At 36.3% G+C, this 21141-nt stretch overlaps 1 protein-coding gene across 21 annotated transcripts in view; it reads right to left on the bottom strand.

The window, feature by feature from the left end:
• Positions 1 to 21141, bottom strand: part of HERC1 (HECT and RLD domain containing E3 ubiquitin protein ligase family member 1) — a 197978-nt gene that overhangs the window by 25612 nt on the left and 151225 nt on the right. For 13 of the 21 annotated variants that reach the window (XM_021094060.1, XM_021094074.1, XM_021094069.1 and 10 more), the window contains 16 exons: positions 19942 to 20162; positions 18742 to 19010; positions 17920 to 17972; positions 17037 to 17237; positions 15709 to 15883; positions 13102 to 13372; positions 12766 to 12979; positions 11753 to 12009; positions 10592 to 10719; positions 9784 to 9911; positions 8758 to 8958; positions 7423 to 7553; positions 4033 to 4232; positions 3259 to 3364; positions 1316 to 1462; positions 879 to 980 (listed from right to left, as the gene is read on the bottom strand). In XM_021094060.1, the coding sequence (XP_020949719.1) occupies positions 879 to 980; positions 1316 to 1462; positions 3259 to 3364; positions 4033 to 4232; positions 7423 to 7553; positions 8758 to 8958; positions 9784 to 9911; positions 10592 to 10719; positions 11753 to 12009; positions 12766 to 12979; positions 13102 to 13372; positions 15709 to 15883; positions 17037 to 17237; positions 17920 to 17972; positions 18742 to 19010; positions 19942 to 20162 (2804 nt within the window). The remainder of the gene's footprint in view (positions 1 to 878; positions 981 to 1315; positions 1463 to 3258; positions 3365 to 4032; positions 4233 to 7422; positions 7554 to 8757; positions 8959 to 9783; positions 9912 to 10591; positions 10720 to 11752; positions 12010 to 12765; positions 12980 to 13101; positions 13373 to 15708; positions 15884 to 17036; positions 17238 to 17919; positions 17973 to 18741; positions 19011 to 19941; positions 20163 to 21141) is intronic. The other 8 variants (XM_021094000.1, XM_021094025.1, XM_021094031.1 and 5 more) reach the window with 5 other exon arrangements.

Below are 21141 nucleotides of genomic sequence, written 5' to 3'. Positions count from 1 at the left end.
TTTGACCATTTTATGCTATACTTTTAATGCCTATGAACTTCAAAACATCATAGATTTTGTCCAAGGTAAAAACAAGCAAATGAGAAATAACTATAAAATTAACGAACTACCCTGGATGAGGTGATTCCTCTTAAACAGACATTGATTACTCGCTATTTCATAGCAGTTGTAGGACAAGCTATCTAGTACATTTCAAAAGTCTGTCATGACCACAAGGGTACTAGAGGAAGTGGTATTCTGCCTGCAGAGGGACACACATATCTACAAAAGATGCAGTACTGCTCTGTGGATCTATGGTTTATTCTCCGCAGGCTACTACTGCCTAGGGTCTAATTCCATATTTTACTTCTAAGGACTATTCATGCAAGTTTACAGCTCTATTTTAATATCAACTAACTGCATAAAATGTAAACCAAAGCAGCACAGGGGCGCTGTTCATTAAGAGTATGAAAAGCAATACTGTTAGGGATAATCATATCACAAAATTATTTCAGGGTAGAGGACTAGTATTTTTTACTAGAATATTAAATTTGAAAGCCTAGATACATTTTGTATACTTGAGTTAAGTGTCTTTGGGTTGGTCCTTCTTTTCAGGGAAGATTCTTTTGAGACAGTTGAGTGCTATCTCAAAAATCATGGGAGAAAGTGAAAAATCATCTTTATAACTTCCGGTGGAAATTCACTCAATAATTAAGCATTTTCCCTAAAGTTTAGGCTACAGGAGAGTACTAGACTCTAGTTTTCCTTCCACCACTAAGTAGTTGCATTATCTTGAGCAAGTAAAAATCCCTGTGGATACCAGTTTTTTCCTCTGTAAAGTGGTCTATGATTTCTAAGATAACTTATAGGCTTACAATTTGATAACATTACGAAATTACCTTTGATCTATTTGAGCAAGCAGCTACCCCAACATCTGGAATCCATACTGTCGTCTGAATAGCTCCGGAGCCAATCACAACAGTTTGCAAGACAGAGCCATCCTAAAATGAGATGTATTTATCAATAAACACTACTTAGCTAGTCATTATTTACATTTTAAATTTATCATTCACACTCACAAAAACCTATTCTAAAACCTACGCTTTAACTAAATTTGGCAATGCCTAACTTCATACTACTATCCAAGTTTCTAGGGCCTTTTCTAAATGACTTTAAAAATACACCACTAAGAAAAATTAAAGGGCAGAGAATTCTGAAAGGAGTTTCTTCAATATTCAAGGTATTATTACACAAAATATTCCTAGGGTTAACTTTTATCATATATAGGTTAATGTAAAAACATTTCTTAAGTTAAAAATGACATCTATACTCTTACCCTTAAAGACCAAATGTTCATGAGGCCACCTAGTCCACCAGACACCAGGGCCAACCCATCAGAACTAAAGGCAACGGTCCGGACAGGAGTGATGTGTCCTCGCAACTGATAAACACACTTGGCTCCAACTGATTTCCTATGTGCACCCTGCAATTCATTTTTATTTTTAACAAATGTTGAAATTAAAACAACTTATAGATTCAAGATTTAAAATTCATTCTTAGGTATATTTCAGTATAAAATTGGGCGTGTAGGGAAGGATAAATCTCTCATAAGGGCTAGCCTGAAAGAGAAAATAATAAAATATCAACTTGGTTCTCCTTTGCTGATGCTTTTCCATCTTTTTTTAATCACTTCTGAGCTGATTTCCTACTCTTTAAACTGGTAGAAATGACAACATTTCTAAGTTCCAATTATCCCTTAGAGAAAAGAAAATTCCAACTTCTACTTTTTTATGATTTTTATTTTTTCCACTATAGTTGATTTACAGAGCAACTTCTACTTTTGAATGAGTGTTCTAATTTTTAAATTTCCCTTTATGCAATTTCCATTTTTAGCCTCTTTTTTTTGTAAATTGTAATTTTTTGTAAATTGCACATGCTGGCTCTTTACAAACAAGCTCCTCTGCTATCTGTTGGTTTATGGTTCTGTATGTCACATGGTATTGAATTTCATGTTTACTTTGCAGGTTTTAGGAGTGAGATAGGTAAGGTCTGTCCGTAGGCTATTCTTTGGCATACAGAGCAAACCAGATTTATTTTTAATATTCTGACCTCTGCTTCTATGATAGTTTCCTCCCGTTAGTGAGCTATCTCCTCCTCCCTTCTCATCCATTTCTCCCTGATTTTAAGTTCCCTCTTCCTTCTGGTTGTGATAGAGTATAACATCAGATATACTTATCTACCCAAAAATGACATAGTATATTTCTTCCAGGAGTATCTGTATCATGAACAAAAAAGAAAGCAACAGAGGCTGCAAACTAGTAACTCTGGGATGCAATTTAACTGGCCATTCAGTGTTTTACAGAATTTCAAGTCAGATGCCAATGTTTAATATTGGGAGATTTTACTTAAAACACTGAATTTTCAGCATCTATCAAAAAAAAATTAAGACAGTCTGGTAACTACAGACTCTCATCTCTGGAGAGTGGCAATCAGCTCTGTGGCAGCTGTACTTTTTATATGAAGCATATGTACTCCTGGGTGTGTGTGTGTGTTATCTTCTACACACCTTCCAACTCCCAGCTTTGCGAATTTATGTTACTTACCTAGATGGTTCTGTGAGCATCTACCATAATTTTTTTTTTTTTCTATTTAGGGCCACACCTGTGGCATATGGAAGTTTCTGCGCTAGGGGTGGAATTGGAGCTGCAGCTGCCGACCTACGTGATGGCCACAGCAACACCTGATCCGAGCCACATCTGTGACCTGCGCTGCAGCTCGTGGCAATGCTGGATCCTTAACCCTTTGAGTGAGGCCACAGATCGAACCCACATCCTCATGGATACGAGTTGGGTTCTTAACCTGCTGAGCCACAACAGCAACTCCAATTTTTAACATCTGCTTAAGGTAAAGGAATCATTCTACATAAGCAGAATTCTGTTATCACTAGTAGATACCTTGGATAGGAGTGCTCCCATTATGTTCATACTTCACTGTAATCAAAGACTTTAATTTAGGACTCACCTATCAGTAGTGCTGATTATATACCATAAATGATCACCGTCAATGTTTACTGAATATCTCACCTTACCAAGCAATTATGGTATCTATGACTTATAAAAAATAACTCAGCACACAGAGTATGACAATTATTCACATTTCTCTAATGGCACTTGGGGTGTTTGAGATCCTAAGTAGTGAGTATCTTAGTAAACAAGGGAGGATCACTTGATAACATAATGTGGTTTCAAATAAGGTCTTAAAAAACACCAGAACATTTACCTGGCAGTTTGATTCCTGGTCCCACCATCCTTCTGAACTAGTCACACTAGTCTGTGTGGTATCTTGTGGAATACGCCAAACACATACTAAGCCACTCTGACAGCCACTTAAAAAATATGGTCAGATAAAACCAAAAAATTTCAATACACATAAGTAAAAATATTTTCAAACAGCACCAATTAAGACCCGATAGAAATTACTACAATACTATTTTAAAAATTTATTTGTAGTAGGTATGCTATAATCTTTCACAAGGAATACAAATAGGACCTATATTCTAACAATATCACATGCAGATAAAGAGACTACCTATTTTGAGATTACTTATCCAAAGTTTCATACTGGAATATTGCTCTTTATTTCTCCAAGGTGATCTTATGGTATTACACATTACAAGAACAATAACTGACAATAAACTGTTTAAGATTATCCAGAAGACATACTTAATGCAAGTAACAATCAATACTATTTTATTTTATTTTTTGTTTGTTAGGGCCAAACCTGCAGCACATGGAGGTTCACAGGATAGGGGTCCAATTGGAGCTACAGCTGCCGGTCTACACCACAGCCACAGCAACGCAGGATCTGATCCACGTCTGCAACCTACGCCACAGCTCACGGCAACACAGGATCCTTAACCCACTGAGAGAGGCCAGAGATCAAACCCACAACCTCATGCTTACTAGTCGGATTCATTTCCACTGCACTACAATGGGAACCTCACAATCTATACTAAGTTAAAAGTTAGGACACACACACAAATTTACAACGTACGTAGCCATCAGTAAATGCAACTTGGATCCTTTCCCCGGAAGGCTGCACCAAGCAATGCCGTTTACAATAGATGGATGGCAGAGTGAATGTAGACAGCGCCAGCATCCTGAAATAGGCCCCCAGAGCTTCACATTTTCTTCTTTGGCACATGTCATGAGAATATGACCTGTTGGGTCCCATTTCATACTAGTAAGAGTATCCTTAAAATGGTAAAGGGAAAAAAAAATCCTAGTAATGTTTCCTTCACAAATACTTTACACTCAACCTATTACCTATACTTCTATTACGGAATTACTTTGAACTCAACATTTTATGTAAATAAGATACTGCCATATCATTAACAATCACTGGACCAACTCACCCTTTAATACAGTTTGCATTATATATATATTTGCTGTGGTCAAAGCTCAATAAATATCAGATGAATGAGTTATAAAATTCTGATTCAAAAGGGATACATTATCTTTCATTAGCATTTTAAAAATTATTTTATTGACAAGTAATTAATAAAATATTAAAATGAAGAGAACTATTTTTTTCTTTTTAGGGCTACACCTGTGGCATGTGGAAGTTCCCAGGTGAGGGGTCAAATCAGAGCTGCAACTGCCAGCCTACACCCATAGCCATGGCAACACTGGATCCTTAACCCACTGAGCAGAGCCAGGGATCAAACCCACATCCTCTTGGATCCTAGTGGGGTTCATTACTGCTGAGCCATAATTCATTATTCCTGAGCCAAAAGGAAGGAACTTAAAAAAAAAAAAGCACCTATTATACCAAAATAGCAAATACTATGAGAATCTGGAACATGTTTTATATTTACATGGTTGTCACTATTGGGTTCTTCTAAATTTTTTTTACCCTCCTTCATACCTTTCAACTCCTGGCTTCATGAATTTATGTTACTTGCTTAGATGGACCTATAAATATCTGAACTGGCAACCTGTGTTTGGGCATAGAAGGAACCTACCTCAACATAATAAAGGCCATATATGACAAACCCACAGCTAACATCCTTCTCAATGGTGAAAAGCTGAAAGAATTCCCACTGAGATCAGAAACAAGACAAGGATGTCCGCTCTCGCCACTAATATTCAACATGGTTTTGGAAGTCCTACCCACAGCAATCAGAGAGGTAAAAGAAATAAAAGGAATCCCAATTGGAAAGGAAGAAGTAAAACTATCACGTTTGCAGATAACATGACACTATACCTACAGAATCCTAAAGACTCTACCAGAAAACTGTTAGAGCTTATCCATGAATTTGGCAGTCACAGGATACAAAATTAATACACAGAAATTGACTGCATTTCTATATACTAACAATGAAAGATCAGAAAGAGAAATTAGGGGAACAATCCCATTTACCATCGCATCAAAAAGAATAAAATACTTAGAAATAAACCTGCCCCAAAGAGACAAAAGAACTGTACTCTGAAAACTATAAGACAGTGATGAAGGAAACTGAAGATGACACAAACAGATGGAAAGACATACCATGCTCTTGAATGGGAAGAGTCAATATTATCAAAATGACTATACTACCCAAGGCAATCTACAGACTCAATGCAATCCCTATCAAATTACCAAGGACATTTTTCATAGAACTTGAACAAAATATTTTAAAGTTTGTTTGGAAGCACAAAAGACCCAGAATAGCCAAAGACATCCTGAAAAAGAAAAACGGAGCTGGAGGAATCAGGCTCCCAGACTTCAGACTATACTACAAAGCAACAATCATCAAAAGCATATGTTAGTAGCACAAAACCAGAAATACAGACCAGTGGAACAGGATAGAAAGCCCAGAATTCCACCCACACACCTACAGCCAACTCATCTACGACAAAGGAGGCAAGAATATACAATGGAGAAAAGACAGTCCCTTCAGTAAGTGGTGCTGGGAAAACTTGACAGCCACGTGTAAAAGAATGAAATTAGAACACTCCCTAACACCATACACAAAAATAAACTCCAAATGGATTAAAGACCTAGATATAAGACCAAACACTATAAAACTCTTAGAGGAAAATGTAGGCCACTCTCCAACATAAATGACAGCAACATCTTCTCAGATCAACCTCTTAGAGTAATGACAGTGAAAACAAAATAAACAAATGGGACCTAATTAAACTGAAAAGTTTCTGCACAGCAAAGGAAACCCTAAACAAAATGAAAAGACAATCCACAGAATAGGAGAAACTATGTGCAAGTGAATCAATTGACAAAGAATTAATCTCCAAAATTTATAAATACCCCCTACTGCTGAATACCAAAAAAATGAACAACCCCATCAAAAAATGGGCAGAAGATCTAAACAGACGATTCTCCAAAAAAGACAGACAGATGGCCAAAAAACACATGACAAGATGTTCAACATCACTCATTATTAGAAAAATGCAAATCAAAACCACTATGAGGTACTACCTTACACCAGCCAGAATGGCCCACCATCAAAAATTCTACAAACAAGAAGTGCTGGAGAGGGTATGGAGAAAAAGGAACCCTATTACACTGTTGGTGGAATTGTACACTGGTGCAACCACTGTGGAAAACAGTATGGAGATTCCTCAGAAAACTAAAAACAGAACTACCATTTGGTTCAGCAATCCCACTCCTGGGTGTCTATCCAGAGAAAACCAAGACTTGAAAAGACACATGTACTCCAATGTTCACTGCAACACTATATGCAATAGCCAAGTTGTGGAAGCAACCTAAATGTCCATTGACAGAGGACTGAATAAAGATGTGGTACATACACACAATGGAATATTACTCAGCCATTAAAAGGGAAGAAATAACGGCATGTGCAGTAACATGGATGGACCTAGAAATTATCATGCTAAGCAAAGTCAGTCAGACAACGAGACACCAACATCAAATGCTTACATGTGGAATCTAAAAAGAGGACAGAATGAACTTCTTTGCAGAACAGATACTGACTCACAGTCTTTGAAAAACTTATGGTTTCCAAATGAGACAGGTAGGGGGGTGGGGAATGCACTGGGGGTTTGGGATGGAAATACTGTAAAATTTGGCTGTGATGATTATTGTACACCTATAAATGTAATAAAATTAATAAAAATGCACCAGTATTGAAAGAAAAAAATAAAGGAATCATTATTCATAGATGGAATTTCTAGCATTAGTAGGAGGTATTTTGATAGGGGTTGTTCCACGGGTGTTCTTATTTCACTGTTTTGGTTTTACTCCTTTCTTAGCTCAGTGTGTTTCTTACATAGACTCTTCCATTTATATACATGGTCCAAAGACTTTGCATAACAACAGAATATTAAATCATGTGACTGGTGTAAAAATATTTTCAAATACTAGTATCAAGTAATACTACAGTATAAAACAATAAAAAGTAACCATCTGATAAAGATGCTTTACCTTATGTGCATCAATTAGAACAATGCCTCCTTTCTCAAGTGGTTCCTTTGTTCCCAGTAACAATTTTCCATCAAAATATCCCACTGCAAATGGTCTATCTTCACTGAACCAAGCAATGCAAGTTATAGACACTAACATGGTAAAAACAAGAAAAGTTTCAAAAAAAGAAAAGAGGGATTTATTTGTCATTGTCTAACTTAAAAGACAGACTTTGCAATAAATATATACCACTACAACTACTGCAATTAAGGTTCCAAATATCTCTTTAATGCATCTGACCAAATGTAGGCTTATTGCAGGAATTACATGTAACCCACTTTAAAAGTATTATGTGTAAGTGACAAAGACTATCGCATTTTTAATCTTTCATTCTTTTCAGGTAGTAATTGAAAAAGAGAGACAAAAATTGAATTCCCTTGCTGATTTTAAGTCACTGTATAAACTTCTTTCCTTTGTACCAGAATCTACCTTACAACAGAGAAGTGAAACAACCCAAGTCATAGAAAAAAATTACCTGTCCCTTCTTTTGCTTAATATTGCCTACTCAGTGTGTTTTGATATCTATCAAACATATCATGTTCTAACAATCTATATTTATATTTGCTTTTTAATTAGACATAACACTGGAAGGCCATAAAAGAAATTAAAAAAAAAATAGTATCTGTAGGATAAGAATGGGGACCTGGAAGCTGAGTACATGTGAGAAAGACATTTTACTGTATACCTTTTTAAACTTTAAATTTTTTGAACCCTATGAAGGTGCTTATCTATTTAAAATTCTTAAGAAACAAAAACCTGTTCTATTCTGTTAAAAGAGTACCATATAAGCTGGGAATGGGATCTTTGAGACAGCCAACCTCCCTAAAGCATCTAATAAAAACTAGTCTGATGCCTAGCCATCCAAAGGGAACACAGTGAAAAATAAGTGAAAGTAGGTTTCCTATTACGACTTCTCAGATCAGAAACTTCCCTCTCTTTCTCCTCCTTCCTCTATTTCCTCAATTTCACTCATTTGTTAATGATTTCATCTCCACCAATGATTGTTATACTTTCTCTACTTGGACACTTCTAATTTGCTAAGGAGACTTGGGGCCCACTATAAGTGTTCAGACACTTATACAAAGGATAAATGACTACTACAATACTATTAGATCTCATTTTGGCAGTGATGTGTGGTAAAGGTTGACAGAGAAATATCTTTCAACTTAATAACTAATTAAAATGCAATACCACTGGACAATTTAGAAAACAAAACCACAAAAGCAATATTTACATAACATGTGCCAAAAAAGTAAACCAACACTTTCTCAACAAGACACAAATCCAGTCATTTACCATCCTTTCTATAGCAATGTTCCAATTCTCGACGGTGCATGGTGGATACATCAACAACTTCAATTAGTCCTAGTGATCCATCCATCCGTCCTACCAATAATAATTCTGGAGACTCTCCTGACCAGGCTGTAGATGGACCTTCTTCTGGCCAAGCCAGGGCAGATACCCAATGAGGCTGAATATCTACTAACCCTTTTCCTCCTAAAGACAGAGAAAATGTTAACTAGTTGTCACTTAATTCTTAAAAACAGTAACATGAACAAAAATAAGTAACTATTTAATTTAATACACTCAAAGCAGTCCCCAACTTCAGAATAGCCTACTAGTAAATAAGAATGCAAAGTAGGATCCTTCATTTACATACTACTTATGAGTATCAAATTAGTAGCTTTTCTATAACTATTAATAGGATAAAATGATAGCTTCATGGAAGAAAGAATAAAGGAAAATAATCAGTGTACAGATGTCAAACACTTAAGTCCTTTCCTAATAATTACTGAAAATCAAATTAACATACAAAGTTTACCTATACTTAAAGGCTAGCTATTCCTTCAAATATATGAAATAGAAGAGCTATTTCTTAAATAAGCAAAAGCAAACAAAAACATTGGTAAGCCCAAGATTATAATGATGATTTTTACTTTCCAGAGAGATATTCTTAAAAACTGACAAGAGTTTGTACCTGTTAAACAGATAAAATTAATAGAAATATTTCAAGTAATTCAAAAGCATACATAGCTGAAAATGCAGTGACTGCTACTTCTCTTCAAATCCTACCTGATCACTTAGTGGTAAATGGAAAGAATTTTTAGTTTAAAACAACTAGATTAACTGAAACTCCTCGAAAGAAAAGTCAGGAAATGAACAATTCCTCTTTAATCTAAACCATATTATGCATAGCTTTTCAGTTGAGATTGTAAGATTCAAGGTGAAGGAAGCCAATGTTTGGACTTAGAAGGCTAAGAGAAAGGCTTTTATTTTTAAAAAGTACCTTCAGTAGTTTACTAGTATTTATGTGACTCTCACCATTAACTTGCCAGATATTCACCATCTTTTCCAAAGCCCCAGCTAGGTATTTGCCACTGATACTCCAGGAAACAGGTGAGAAACTTGGATCACTAGGTGATCCCAGGCTTTCCTCAGCATCACCTTCCCTAGAATACAACAAAGATGTATGGAATTCTAATCTCCATCATCCAAAAGTAAACTAAATCCCAAACCTTAAAGTAAGGGTCTCATAGAGACTAGAGTACATAATGGCTGATTCTTACATTTCCAAAGTCTGGCTAGCATTATTGACAAACATAAAACTGCCAGTGTTTGTCATAATGTAAAAATGTAGAATTACAAAAGAGTAGTACTTAGACAATTCATCTATTAATGTAGTATATAACTTGTCAAGAGATATTCTGATTCTGTAGGGGTTGTAATATGATTATTATTCAGATCACACTGACTTCTGTTTGCCTAACTGCTAGGGAAGTTCTCAGAAAATACCTATAGCTAGCTATTAAAATATAAAAGATGCCACATACTGCTACAGATGAAATCTGTTCTTAGTTCCTAAATAATCCTTGAAGGATGATGGAAAATTAGCCAACTGTTCTGTAGAATTAAGCATTTATAATGTTAGCATGGTAGTCCTTGATTTAATTCTGAGTAAGTCCAGATACTGATATTTAATATTTTTATTTTCTAAATTACTAACACACTGGTAACTGTTCTAAAAGAAAAACTGTACAAAATATAGCGACAGTTTGATTATATTAACACAACCAAGGTATAACATGTGTAGAATTCTCTTATTTTAAATGTCACCCAATAGAGCACTCACAATCTGTTGAACACACAGGTCTGTTGCAGCGAATACTGCTTCTTGGTGACATTCCACACCCGGATAGTGCCATCATTGCCACTTGTGGCCAAGAGTCCTTTTTTATTACACCAAACACAAGTCATTACCTAGAAAACATTAAAAGTCCAGCAATATTTGAGAAAGTTTTAATTCAAATGATTCTATCATCTGAAAGAGTTCAACTAAATTTTTTAAGAGTCGGGAGTTCCCAACATGGCACAGTGGAAATGAATCCAACTAGGAACCATAAGGTTGCGGGTTTGATCCGTGGCCTCATTCAGTGGGTTAAGGATCCGGCATTGCTGTGAGCTGTGGAGTAGGTCACAGACGAGGCTTGGATCCAGCACTGCTGAGGCTGTGGCATAGGCTGGCAGCTGTAGCTCCGATTAGAGCCGTAGCCTGGGAACTTCCATATGCCACAGGCGCAGCCCTAAAAAAGCAAAAAAAAAAAAAAAAAAAGTAAAGAAAAAAATTAAATAGTCTACCATGAAATTGTAAAAGAAAATGATCCATGTTATGACACAACATGCATAGTCTCATTTTCTAACTGGGTTGTAAAATATACCTATTTGAAGAATAGCTTTAAAGTAGTATGCATAAACTCATCTGAGTTACCTTAGACCTGTTAGAATCTTTCCTAAACATTCTATTTAATTTAAAAAGTTTATTTAAGTCAATAAAATAGATATACTTTAATATGTTCTAAAAAACAAATAACACAGACTAAGAAATAATTTTAAGATTGGTTAAAGAGGGGTCAGTCTTCATTTCTTAAACTGCCATTGTCACTGCTCAGGGCCCAGTGGGTTACATTAAAACAGTGAGGCCAATTTCTTTTCCTCTTGCATATAAAAGCCTTCATCTCTTGTGAGGCCAGCCCTCTGGTTTTCTTCTCATCTCCCAGCTGATTTTTTCCATTTGTATAATATTATGTCATACATTAACATATACACATAGAGAAAGGAAAGTTGGTACTACCAGACAAATATTGATAATTGTGTGTGTGTGTGTGTGTGTGTGAGAAAGAGAGAAAGAGAGAGAGGCACTCCTCAAGATCTAAACTTGAAGCTCTTTGAGAAAGGCAGAAATTATTTTATCTTACATAAGGTAATTAACACACTTGGGGCTCAAAATACATACTCTGTTCTGATGAGCCTCCAGCTTGATAAAGGAGCATTTTCTGAGATCTCCTCCCATATCAGCAAGTGTTTGTGGAGTGGTTTGGTTGTCGCGGTCATGTGCAGCAAGAGTGCGCACAAGCTGTTGAGCAGCCCATTGCCTATGCTGTGAGGATAGCCTCGAGGAGAGGCAGCAGGCTGCCAGGGCATTAGCCAGCTCCAGAGGGCCTACAGCAGAAGGATCATAGGAAGGATGGGCATACAATTGGGCAGTTAAACCTGCTTAAACAAAACAATGAAATGATGCCCAGGTAAGAGCTGGTGGTGGTGAACAAACAAAAATGGGTTAACCATCTTTTAAGAATTATTATTTTTTCAAGCAATTATTTCACTAAGATATGCATACAAGGTATAAAGCATTTATCTCACATCAGATTCTACAATATATCTGATTCACAGCAAAATTACATTTACATACATCAATCAATAGTCTTTGCTCTAAGGATACATAGACTGAGAATGGAGCAGAAATCATTTTAAGGCCAGGGCAAAGGGCGCATGCCCTAAAAAACAACAGTTTGGCTTCAGCTGCTCAAAAGTAGTCTTAATAGTCACTCAAGAGACTGCATTGATATATCTAAAAGCCCATCTCTCTGGGCCAAATGGTCCTGGTGAAACCAAGGGTAAACAGTAGTGTTTAAGTAAACCCTTCAAGGCATTATCATCTTAAGACAAAGAGAAAAATAGCACTATTTTATATAAATTATATTATGGAAACTTACCAGGATTACTATCTATGGTGACACAAACCATAATCTAATAAAATAGTCTAATCAAACCAAGACCAATTTGGTACATTTACTAATACTTATTTTCATGCACAATGAAAAAGTATCCATGCACATCTTTTACGATCTAACTTAAGAAGTATACATGATGTTATGTGATCATCACATAAAACCATACAAAAACATCTTTTTAAAACACACATCAAATTGACTAGAAGACTGTATATTTAAACTGTATGAAACTTACCTTTCTTTTCAACTTCTGACTTTTCGTAATTAGGTCTCAGTTTGGCCCCTTTATCTGCTAGTAATGCCACAAGGGCCTGAGTTACAACAAAATTTGGAGAAGTTACAAGCTTATTCTCTTCAGCAATTCCTCGGAGAAAGCCGGGTAGAAACTTTCGCTGAATTGGATCATCAACTGTGGTCAAATTTACACCTGTTGCAGCAGAAATCAAGTTCTGAAAAGACAATCAGAACAAACATATAATTATGGAACAAAAAGACTTTTACCTCAGAAGATTCTTTAAGAATCAACTAGAAATAAGCAATGTAACAAGAAAAGCACTGAAAACTATCCCACCTGTGTACACAACTGCACCAGAAGTTTTGCAGCACTAGGAGTATTTGATGCAAGACATCCCACTGCTGTGCTCAGATAAGCCAGGCAAGAAATGGGCTTGTTGGCCTTGCTGTGCCCACCTCGTGAGCGTTCTGAAGCACTTGCCATAGCAGAAGGGCTGGTGGAGAGGCCCGCTCTCCCTGCTGCAGCCAAGCACATTAATCGAACCAGCGTTCGGATATCTGTAAGCCCCAGAGATTCAAGACCAGCAGCCAGGCTACAACTGGAACCACTGATGGGAAAGGAAAACATTTTAAATGCGTAAAGAAAATAGACTTAAGGGGTCACTGGTGTCCCCACATTTCATCCCTAGTACCAACAACCAAAATATAAGGCAAGTTGCACTATCACTAGTCATATGTGTCCTAAAAGATGTCCAAAAATATTATATAAGCTGGAAACTGTTATTAACACCTCTTTATTTTTATTTTTGGCATGCAGTTCTAAGGCCAGGGATCAAACCTGTGCCACAGCAGTGACCCAAGCCATAGCAGTGATAACACCAGATCCTTAACCCATTAGGCCAACAAGGAACTCTCATAGCTCTTTTGATTTTATTAAGTACTAACATACACTTGAAGCATATCTAAATTACCAACGTATAACATAACAAGAATGTTCACTAATCATAAACTTTCACAAACTGAACACACCTATGTGACAAGAAAAGAACATTACCAACACTCCAGAAGTCTGCTTGGGCCCTTCTCAATCTCTTGGCCCTCAGAAGTAACCACTAGCCTGACTTCTAAGTCCATAAACCAGTTTTGTCGGGTTTTGAACTTTATATAAATAGAATAATAAAGTGTGTATTCTCTGTCTGGGCAGGCTCTTTTGTTTAATATTATGCTTAAAAGACTCATTCATGTTGTTGCATTACAGCAGCAATTATTCTTTTTCACTGATACAAAGATATTGTGGAGATGCTGAGGGTTCAATTCCAAACTACCACAATAAAACAAATATTGCAGTACACCAAGTCACACAAATTTTTTTGCTTTCCCAGTACATATAAAAGTCATGTTTACACTATCCTGTAGTCTGCTGAGTGTGCAATAGTATACCTTAATTTAAAAATACTTTAATGCTAATAAAAGCTAACCATTATCTGAGCCTTCAGTAATCTTTCTGCAATAGTAACCCTAAAAATCACTGTCACAGATCACCATAACAAATATAATAATAATAAACAAGTTTGAAATACTGCAAGAATTACCAAAATGTGACATAGAGACATGAAGTGAACAAACACTAGACAAATTATACCAACAGTCCTGCTCAAAACAAGGTCACCTTTAACAAACCTTCAATTTGTTAAAAAAAAACAAAAAAAAAGCAATGATCTGTGAGGCACAATAAAGCAAAGTACAATAAAGATATGCCTATATAAATGAAACTTAACATGATTCATTTATCCATAAAGTTCAATCATTATTCATGTTTACTGGCCATTTCAAGATCTTCTTTTATATAATTTTGTATTTTGCCCATTTTTCTTTGGGATTGTCTTTTTTATTGGTTTCAAACAATTTTTAAAATATTCTGTTATTGATTATATGCACTGCTAAGATCATCTCCCATTCAGTGGCTTTTTCTTTTTACTTTCTAAATGACTTTTGCTGCACAAAGGTTTTTTTAAATACAGTTCAATGTGTCCATCTTTTCCCTTAAAGTGAATGCCTTTTGAGACTTAGGAAATCTCTGGCTGTTCTAAGATCAAGAATAAATTCTTCCTCTGCTACTCTGCAAAAACTTTATTGATTTACATTTCACATTTAGAATTAAAGAGGCACTTGAAAATACTTGTTTTAGATATAGTGTGAGGCTGGAGCCAAGACTCATTTTTTTCCCTAAGTGAATAAGCCATCTGACCAAGCCCAAGTTACTGAAAATTCCTTCTTTTCCTCATTGCTCTGCAATGAATCTAAAGCACTGTTATAAAACAAACCATAAATCAAGTGTTTATCTACATATGTGAGTTAGTTTCTGAACTTTGTTCTCCTCCATGGTCCAAACTATCTGTTTTTGAGCCAACATCATACAGTCTTATTTAAATTTTATTTTGAATTTTTCTTTCAGGGTCCTTCTCTCTTCACTGATTTACTGTTAAATACCCCTATTTAATCATTTCTTAAATGGATGTCTTTTAGGTATATGTGGCTCACTTTCCTCTTCTCACAATACACTCCATAGTATACACATAGCAAGAGGCTCCATGAAGGAGTATGCAGGCTGCTTTAGTTATACAGTTGGTAAACTCTGCAGAAAAACTCACTTGACTTTTTATTTTTACCCTACACCAAATGGATCAAGAGCCTTAGTTTCTCATTTCAGATAATAAAATAAAAATGTTTGCAGTTTACTCAGCTACTATAACAGCAACATTTTCTACCTAAAAAGAGTCAAGCATTAACTCAATGACTGATTGACGATGTCTAATTTCTTTCACTCAACAGTACATACTCAAGTTTCTAAAACTTGTATATTATCCTACCAAACAAGACCAGATTCCTGTCTAATGTATGCTAGAAACTAACTTAGCATCATATGACACAGAATAACACTTACCTGACTGAGAGAAGAGAGAGAGCTCTCATGACCATGGTTCTGGCCAGAAGAACCTGAGCAGCAGCAGTCACCCTCCTTAAAGCCACCACCCGGTCATGAGGGTTTGCTAAGGCAGCTGCCTGCTCACCTAATGTTATTCTCCCAGAGGAACTCTTTTCTACAGAGCCATGGCAACCTGAAAAACATAAGATTTTTGCTTAGTTCTCAAGAAGATAAGGAAAAAAATATCTGGATTACTCAAAAATTTTCTCCTTTACCACAGTAAACCAGAGCTTTGCTCATCTGGAACCTTACTATACAGAAAATTGCTTGGGAAAATACATATTTCTAAATCAGCAATCCATTATAGGAAAAATATGATTCTTAAATTGTTTTAGTTTTAATTACTTTGCCCATGCATCACTTCTACTGTTATTAACAAACATAGAAAAGATATTGTTTAAAAATATGCTTTGAGAGGACATAAAAGGCTGAGTAACTAATATTGCTCCAATTCTTTTTTTTTTTTTTTTTTTTTTTTTTTTTTTTTGTCCTTTTGCCTTTTCTAGGCCGCTCCTGTGGCATATGGAGTTCCCAGGCTAGGGGTCTAATAGGAGCTGTAGCTTAACCCACTGAGCAAGGCCAGGGATTAAACCTGCAACCTCATGGTTCCTAGTCAGATTCGTTAACCACTGAGCCACGATGGGAACTCCCCTGCTCCAACTCTTTATCTGGAAGTCCATACAGAAAAAAGTTACCATACCCTCTCACCCAAACTGTAAAATAGTGTAAAAGAGGGTTCCCACTGTGGCTCAGCAGGTTAAGGACACAATGTTCTCTCTATGAGGGTGTGGGTGCGATCCCTGGTCTTGCTCAGTGGGTTAAGGATCTGGCATTGCCACAAGCTGCAGAATAGGTCACAGATGCGGTTTGGACCTGGTGTTGCCATGGCTGTAGCGTGGGCCTCAGCTGCAGCTCTGATTAAAGCCCTGGAACTTCCGGACACCATAGATACAGCATTTTAAAAAAAAAAAAAAAAAAAAAAAAAACAACTGCAAAACAGTTTTTATCCATTTCTGAGATTCTCTTAACACAAAGTTTTTTTTTTAAACTTATATTTTATAAATTTTCTTTTTATCACTTCAATATTTTATAAAAGCAAAAAAATAAAAAATCAATGTTATACCTTCAAAAAATTAAAATAACTGGCTAAAGATATTTGATGGGTAGGAAATGTTGACTTCTTATTCTTATTATTAACCTTTACCTTATTATTATTAACCTTTCTAAGAAACAAATTAATATAGACTCTACAAAGTTCATATCAATGCTAAGCATTTCAAATTTACCTATTTGCATAAGAGTCTCTTCCATACTGTTGGTCGCTGTTACCATTGCTACCGACGCTCCCAGTGGATCACTGTCAGGGAACTGAACTGGTTCTGGCACAATGCGGCGGTCATTTAAACCAAGTGGTCCAGCAAGTAATTCAAATTCTTCTTCACCTGTTAGCTTTTCATCTTCATCAACATCCAACATGTCCCAGTCTTCTGGAGTTTAAATAAACAAATGAATGGTATGTGAATATAAACATGACCTAACTCTGTTGGCAATGGTTATTTCTGAGATATATCTAAGATACAGATGGACTGAAAGCCCAGGGCCTACAAAATGAACTATGGCCCCATCTCCTGCTGACTAAATCAAACTATACTCTTGAGGCATAGTTAAGACTAAGGAAAGAGAGTCACATCCATTTAAACCAATGGAACATGTTACTGTTGGTAATGGAGATTCCAACTAATAAGAAATACTATTATGGAGCCAAAAAGAGCTCTTGACTCTGTCCATAATCATTAGGAAATGTGTCATTTCAAATAAATGAATACTTCCAGATAAACTGATGCCCACTTCAATTTTTTATTTTTTACTATCCTCATTTAGGATGGAAATTCAAAATGTACTATGTACTCTGCCTACTTTGAAAAAATATATATGTCCCATAGGAATTAATGAACTGTGGTAAAGTTCATATTAGAACATAGGTCTTTTTCCTTTGACTTTTAAAACTAAGGCTGTTGCTAACAAACTATCTTGAACTTCTGTGGGGGAGTTGAAGTTAACATGTACATAAATACAAACACAAACATCAAGGTAAATTTTAGTAACACACGTTAAGCAGAGGTATATACAAAAATACATGTAAAATGAAGAAGCTCTCAAGATAACTACCTTCATACACACTGTCCTGCTTGCCAATTAGATCTGGAGCTTGTCCCTTGTACCTGCACCGAACATGAAGAACATTACATTTTTATATACAACAGTTAGTACCCAAAAATGCAAATGAAGTCATTAGGACATTAGGACATTTTAAAAGGTCATTAATAAAGCAACACAAAATTAAAAATTGCTTCAGGTTGTGGGCTAATGTAATAAAAACTATTAGTATGTAGGTATATACATGATTACATGAGAACTACTTTATCAAATTACTGGGGTGGTTCCTCAATTACCTTCAGCAAATCTTTTAATAAAAACCTATTCCAGAATGTCTTCAAGATTCTAATAGTTGACAATAAGGGCAAAAACCTTACCCGCTAGCAATTAAATGCTACTCAAAGATAGAAAGAAGTAATATTTTCATAGACACTCATCTAATTTAGTCTATTTCTTTTTAACAAAAAAAGGATCTTAATTAAGATGGCAAAATATGGTAGAAAGCACCAAACAAAAAAATTAAACATAAGCTTCCTAAAGGTTAAAGCAAGGGCCCTGCTCACAATCTGACAACAAATTAAAAGTTAACACAGTCAAACTCCAGTGAAGGACCTGAGGCCATGTCACTGTTCCAGACTACAGGCTCCTACCTCTGGCAGGAACATGAATTCTTCTACCTCCTCCATCCTTGTCCCCAGTTCAGCAATCACAGAACTTTATGAAAGGTTACAGGTAACTCCTCACATGAAAAAAGCTACAATTCCCATGTCTTAATGACAGATACTTTATATACTTCATTCAGAGGGTCTGGATAGCTAAACGATTTCAAGGTACCTTTCAGAACTTGTTGCCTTGGATTTGGTCTTCAGGGCTAAGTACTTCTCCCTGCAGCTGCCACACAGCAGGTAGTATGGATTTCCACTCCCACATTCACCACCAAACCAGCCATCCACATAGGAGCCATTGCTGCGATAGCCCTGGCGGTTTGCACTGCGCCCACAGCCTGGGTGATTTCTCTTCATGTGCTGATTGAAGCTGACGACACTGCATTCACAGAGCTCACACACCACCACTTCTTCCCTGTCTTCAGACTCACAAACATGCTGTACAAAATGATTTCATATCAAATTATTAGTCAAGTTAACATAAAATTAAGAGATAAATATCATTTATGCTATTATAGCAACTACTTTGTTTACATATGCTGGAATATTTGCAAGATGTTCATGAAGGATATATAACAAAGTTTTCTTCAAGTCAGAATTTAGATCACACAGTATGGTGTTCCTTGCCCCTTCCTCACAGTAAGTTACAATAGAAGTACCTGACTATCCTACTGAGAAAAAAAGTTGTTAATAATAAATGAAAATCTGCCCCATCTCAAATGAGTTAAAACCCCTCCAATGAAAATTACCTTTCATCTGGTCAGAACACGAATACCTATTTTATGAATTTCTAAGAAGTCACTTCGATTATTTTATTAACTCAATATGGTAGGTGCTCTTTCCTGTAGGACTTGTACACAAGCTTCTCTACTATCAAAAGTGTAATGCTAAACAATGGAAACATACCAACCCATCATGTACCCTGCCCTTGGATGGAGGTATTTATAAGATCTAGGTGGCACTGGTTCCTAGGATGTGGCATTACAGTTGTTAGATAGAACCTATGAACAAAAGTATGCATTCAGATAGCAAGGTAAGCACGGCAGCTTTGTCATACACCCAATAGGGTCAACTGGGACCTGATGCTTATTTTGTAATCTATCTTTGATAGCAGAATCAAATTACTACAATATGGCTCTATCCTTCTAGCCCGGGGAGAGAAGCAATAAAATCGCACAGAGAGAGCAACAAGAAAGACCTTTTCTTATTAGTTTGTAGATATCAAAAAGCAAGTGTTAGAGCCCCAAACTTTAGGAGTAGGTGTCAGGCTTTTTAGAGTGTTACAACTCTAGGCAAGGCTGTCAGTAAGCTGTATGAACAGGAGGGCAGGAAAATAAGTCAGAGCAGCCCCCGCTGCAGTCACACACACCCAGGTAGGCCAATCCAGTACCTCTGGGATCCACATTCCCAGAATATCATTGTCACTGGTCAGGTCTTGTCCAAACATAGCTTCCATCGCTTCATCATCAAGATCAATTTCCAATTCCTCATCTAAATTAAAGTCATACAACGCCCCTGGGTCTTGTTGCAAAGATATTCCTTCTCTCCGACTTTGATTCCTGTGGGCCTGCACAGAGCGGTATAACCCCGCTCAGAACAAAACAAGAAAGGCATTTTATTTGCATGTATAAAATAATTATGAATATTTCGCCAGTTCTTAACTGCCATACATGTAGATGAGAGCCTATCTCAGCTGACTTATTGGATTCCAGACCATAAACATAAAATTGGGGATAATAGCACTCATACCTTGCAAAGCTGCTAACAGGTTTAAACAAGATAATCTATGTAAAATTTTTCATAATGTTTGTTATATAGAAGAATATTCAGTAAGTGCTGGGTGTTACTATTCTTTTAGGTTAATTTATTTACTTATTTATTTTTGCTTTTTAGGACCGCACCTGTGGCCTATGGAGGGTTCCCAAGCTAGGGGTGGAATCAGAGCTATAACCTCTGGCCTACGCCACAGCTACAGCAATGCCAGATCCAAGCTGTGTCTGCGACCTACACCACAGCTCACGGCAACACTGGATGCTAACCCACTGAGTGGGGCAAGGGATCAAACCTGCAACCTCATGGTTCCTAGTTGGATTCATTTCTGCTGTGCCACAACAGGAACTCCCCCTTTTAGGTTTTTTAAATCAGACTCTTTCATTATATATTAAATATACATCCTATATATTCTAGGACAGTCTCAACTTCTGTGTTCCCAAATTACTGAATCATTATTTATGTTTTAATATTTCAGGGATCAAACTCTGATCGCTTACGTATTCTAGTTTTTAATTTAGAAAATATATTCCCTATAACTTATATTTCACATGCCCAGAAAACAGTTCTAAAAATATTTACTAATTTAATGAAAAATATACATATATATTTGCTTATCTAGGGCCTAGAAGTGAAGCCTCAAGTCCACAAAGTACATCAGAAAAGCCAGTGCCTACTTCTTTGGCACAGTGCTATCTCTAGCTCCTTCTCACCACTAATGACTTTAAACATGCATCTTCACTTCTTAAATTACAAGGTGCCTGAGGGCAGAGAGAGCATTTATGAAATTTCTCAATAT

The sequence above is a fragment of the Sus scrofa genome, chromosome 1, assembly GCF_000003025.6.
Source record: "Sus scrofa isolate TJ Tabasco breed Duroc chromosome 1, Sscrofa11.1, whole genome shotgun sequence".
In the NCBI taxonomy this organism is placed as follows: Eukaryota; Metazoa; Chordata; class Mammalia; order Artiodactyla; family Suidae; genus Sus; species Sus scrofa.
This window is presented reverse-complemented; position numbering and strand designations above follow the sequence as displayed.